This window comes from Falco peregrinus, chromosome 5, assembly GCF_023634155.1.
Source record: "Falco peregrinus isolate bFalPer1 chromosome 5, bFalPer1.pri, whole genome shotgun sequence".
NCBI lineage: Eukaryota > Metazoa > Chordata > Aves > Falconiformes > Falconidae > Falco > Falco peregrinus.
The window spans coordinates 66,128,260-66,132,937 of record NC_073725.1 but is presented as its reverse complement, the minus strand read 5'-3'; the positions used below and the strand labels follow the sequence as shown (position 1 = coordinate 66,132,937).

Genomic DNA, 4,678 nt, shown 5'->3' with positions numbered 1-4,678 from the left:
CTTCTTCGTCTTCCAGAGCAGTAATTTGTACACGGGCGGTGGGTCCTGCCCGCACGCCTCTGGCAGGGGCAGCCCCAAGGACCCCCCACCCCATCATACGGGTTTATCCACCCTCGCGCACCCTCCTGCCCCAACCAGGGCTCAGTCTCCGCACCCATGTCCATTAACTTCCTCCTTAAGGCACCCACATCTAATTAACGAGCAGCTTCTTGCTAATTAACCCGCTCACAAAAAGCGCTCTGGCATGGGCTGCAGGGCCAGGGCCTTGTGGAGCGTTTCTGAGAGCCGGGGAGAAAACCCAGCCCCCCCCCCCCGCCCCCCGCCCACCCCATCCCAATTAGCATTCCCTGCACGAGTGTTGTAATTAGCCTCTTCAAATATTAATGCTGGATATTGGGCTGAGCCCTGGGGTTGGTGTTAGATGGGGTCTGTCAGGAGCAAAGCTGGGGGGCCCTGGCCATGCAGGCCCCCCCCAGCCATGTCCTCCTCCCATACATGTGCCCCCCCCGCAGCTCCCTGCACCCCGACCCCAGGCCGGGATCCCAGGGGGGGCCCTTTGTTCTGGGAAGACAATACAAGGAGCCTGCTCGGTGCATGGTTGGGGGGGTACCGGCCCTCCTGACCCCCCCGTGTGGTCCCCGGGGCAGAGGGGGAGGCAGGAACCCCCATGACAAGCTCCCTGGGGGGGGCTGACCCTGTGGTTGGGGGCTCCATCCTACCTCCAGCCATCCGAAGCCCCCAGGCTTGGTGCCCCCCAGCTCTTTCCCTGTGCCCTGACCCCCCGGAAGCCCGGGGGGGTGGCCTGTGCCCCCCGTCGGTGCCCGGGGCTCCCGGTGACTCCCCTTCTCCCACTGTCGCACACACGGGGGGGCCCGTCCCGCTGTCACTCGGGCGTCCCGGTGCCCCCATCACCGCAGAGGGGGGCAGCAGGGCTCCCGGCGTGTCCCCCTCATTGTCCCCCGCAGAGTCCCCGGTGCCCGTCCCCCTTCTCGTGCGGGTCCCGTCCCCCCACCCCCGGCGAGGCGGGTGCGGGGGGGCCGGGGGCTCCGGTCCGCGCCGCGCGCGGCGGCGACACAAAGCGGCTCCCGGCGGCGGCGGGGGGGTCCCGGCGCGCCCGCGCTCCCGGTGCCGGCCCCGCCATGGCCAAGTGGCTCCGGGAGTACCTGGGCCGGGGGGCCCGGCGCTCTCCCCCCCGCCCACCCCAGCCCGACTACAGCGGCGGCGAGCGCCGCCCCACCGGCACCGGGAGCGGGGCCCCCCCCGGCGGCCCCCCCGGCGCTGCCCTGCGCGGCCCCGCTGCCTCCCCCCGGCACCGGCTGGTGCGGGTGGGGGGCGCGGGGCCGGGGAGCGGCCCCCGCCGGCTGGAGCAGGTACGAGCGGGGGACACGGGGGACACCGGGGCGCGGGGGGGTGGGGGGCAGCGAGGCAAGACCCGGGGGAACACGCGGGCACCAGCGTTGGGGGGTGAAAGGACCGGGTGGGTGCAGCGGGGAGGGGGGGCTGGGGCGAGGAACCGGGGGGTACCGGGGAGCAGGACCTGGGTGAGGGCGGAGGAGTGCGCGTGGGGCAACTGGGAACGAGCGGGGGGACTGGGGGGCAAGGAGCGGGGGGGCACAAGGGGGATGGGGGGGGAGGTGGGGAAGGGGGCTTGAGGACCCAGAGGGGCTGGGGAGAAGGACCGGGGGAACCGCGGGGGACCGTGGTCGGGAACCGGGAAGAGCCAAGGGCTCGGGGGGCAGCAGGGCACCCCGGGGAAGGACCTGGGGACACGTTGCGGGGGGGGACGACACTGGAAGGGGGCTGGGGGCGGTGGAGTCACTGGGAGAGGGGGAAGGGGTCCGGGGACAAAGGGACCCGGTGGGAGGGAGCGGGGAAAGGACCGGGGACACCCACATCAGGGGCTGGGGGAGCCTCCAGGGTCCCGGGGAGGGGACCCAGGGGCTGGGGACCTGGGGGGGGGGGGGCAGTGGGGGTCGCGTCCCACCCAGGGCGCCCCCCCGCAGGGCCCCGGTGAGAGCGAGTACTCGGAGCCCTTTGAGGGAGAGCAGGACCCGGCGCCCGAGGGTGGCTGCGAGGAGCCCGGTGAGGCCACAGGTGGGTGACACCCGGGCACCCCCCAGCACCCAGCCCCGCGGGTGGGGGTCCCACGGCCAGGGGGCCTCCCACCCATCCCGGCCTCGCTGCCTCTCCCAGCCTTGCCTGTTCCCAGGGTGCCCCCAGCAGGGCGAGGGCCGGCGGGCGAAGCCGCGGCGGGGACCCCAGCTCTACGACACCCCCTACGAGGAGTGGGAGACGGCAGGGGAGGGTCCGGGGGTGCCCACCGCCCGGGAGAGCCGCCTGCCCCGCGACGACGAGCGCCCGGCCGACGAGTATGACCAGCCCTGGGAGTGGAAGAAGGATCACATCTCGCGGGCATTCGCAGGTGACAGCATCCCGGGGGACTGAGTGTCACCCCAGGGTCTCCCCCAGCTCCTCTGGGTACCACTCCTTACCCCCAGCATCCCCCAGCAGCCATGGGTGCCACCCTGGGGTTCCCCAGCCCCGTGTCCCCCCGCTCCATGGGTGCTACCCCGGGGTCCCCCAGCCCCACGTCACCCAGCTCCATGGGTGCTGCCCCAGGGTCCCCCAGCTCCCATGGGTATCACTCCTGCCCCCTAGCATCTCCCAGCACCCCTGGGTACCACCCTGGGGTTCCCCAGCCCCACATCCCTCAGCTCCCATGGGTGCCACCCAGGGACCCCTGGCATCCCCTGTCACCTGGGGATAGCACCCCTGGGACCCCAGCATCCTGTGGCACCCATGGATATCATCCCAGACCACTCCTGGCCCTAGCACCCACCAGCACCCATGGGTCCCACCCCTTGGGGGCAATGGGAGACCACGGCAAGGCAGAGCCACGGTGGGGACATCTGGGACATTCCTTTGTGGTCTGGCACTGAGAGGTGCCCCCCAGCAGCAGGCAGGGGTGCTGGGACCCCACAGTGGGGTGACACCCCCGTTTGTCCCCCGCAGTGCAGTTTGAAAGCCCTGAGCGCTCCCCCAGCCTGTCCCGGCAGCTGCCGCGGCCCCCCCGCCCCCCCCCAGGTGCCAGGCCAGGCTGCCCCCCCAGCCCCAGGCACGTGGACACCTCGCTGCCCCTGGAGAAGCAGGCGTGAGTCTGGGCGGGTCCCTCTTCCATGGGGTGGCATCAGCATCCCAGTCCCGCATCATGGTGTGGAGGCAGCCCTCAGGGGTGAAGGGTCCACCACAGATGGGTCCCCATGGGGTGGAAGGTGCCCAATGACATGGATGGGTTCCCCATAGGGTGGAGGGTGCCCCATGGGGTGGTTGGCCCCTTTGACGTGGTTGGGTGCCCCATGGCATGGATGTGTCCCCATGGGGTGGTTGGTCCCTTTGACGTGGTTGGGTGGCCCGTGGCACAGATGGGTACCCCATGATATAGGTGTGTCCCCATGGGGTGGAGGGTGCCCCATGGTGCAGATGGGTCCTGGGAGGGCCCCGGTGCTGTGTGCTGGGGTGATGCACACAGGGTGCCACATGCCACCACACAGCTGGTACCACGGCCCCATTGGGCGGGCAGGCGCCGAGACGCTGCTGGCACTGTGCCGCGAGGGCAGCTTCCTCGTGCGGGACTGCGAGACCAGCCCCGATGACTACTCGCTCTCGCTCAGGTGAGCGCAGGGCTGGGGTGGAGTGGAGGGTGGGGGGCACAGGGACAGCCCTGGGGACAACCTAGGCATGAGGGGCATCCTGGGTAGAGGGGCTGGGCTGTCAGCATGGTGCTTGCATCCACATGCTGGCGTGTGTTCACGTGTTCCCCAGTGACGCACATTGACATGCACCTGCGTGGGCAAGGGGTAGCCATGCCCTGCGCTGCGGGCCTCAGTTTCCCCTCCCCCACCTGCAGGAGCAGCCATGGCTTCGTGCACGTGAAGCTCACGCGAACACGGGAGCAGCACTTTGTGCTCGGCCGCGCCGGAGCCGCCTTCCCCTCGGTGCCCGAGGCCGTGCGGCACTACACAGCGCGGGCACTGCCCCGTCCGCGGCGCCCGCCACCTCTCCCTGCTCTACCCCGTGGCTGTGCAGCCCCTGTGACCCTCCCCAGCTGTGCCCTCTCCCCAGTCCTGCAGCAAAGCCCCCCCATTAAAAGCCGATGTGCAGCCCCTGCCTGCTGCGTGCTCTGCGGCATGTGGGCATGGCGACGCTCTGGTCCCTCTTGAGGCTCAACTCTATGGTGCCTCCGGGGGAAGGCATGACACCCTCAGGCAGGACGATGTGGTGGCCCTGCCACCGGTCCCATCCTGGTCCCAACACTTGGGTCCTGCCCTTGTGCCCACTCCCACCATCTCCCCAGGAACCCAGAGGTCCAGGTGAGGCGGGGGGGTCCAGATGAGCCCCTATCCCCCACCAGGGGACAAAGCCTGGAGGTGGCACTACCTGGGGTCACCCACCATCGACCGCACACCAGCTCAGCTGCATGATGGGGGGGCTGATGGCACCAGCCCCCCCAGCGGAACCATGGTGGGGGGGAGCAGGTGCTACATGTGCAGTCAGTGCAGGCTTTGCATGCTGGCATGGGACGAGGCCGTGGGACCACCGAGTGGCTCCCTTGAAATGGGGGGGCCCCAGCAGCCTGCCACGTCCCAGCCACATGCTAACCCCCCCAGCACACTGGTAT

The 4,678-nt window shown here is 70.4% G+C and overlaps 1 protein-coding gene across 1 annotated transcript; it reads left to right on the top strand.

Moving 5' to 3' along the window:
* The first annotated feature begins 935 nt into the window (after window positions 1-935).
* On the top strand, window positions 936-4,178 carry SHD (Src homology 2 domain containing transforming protein D). The gene is given in 7 exon segments (XM_055805831.1): window positions 936-1,370; window positions 2,004-2,094; window positions 2,210-2,422; window positions 3,013-3,151; window positions 3,552-3,671; window positions 3,908-4,034; window positions 4,036-4,178. Coding segments are annotated over 7 exon segments (981 nt in total). The 5' UTR covers window positions 936-1,139; the 3' UTR covers window positions 4,096-4,178.
* Window positions 4,179-4,678: the final 500 nt, after the last annotated feature.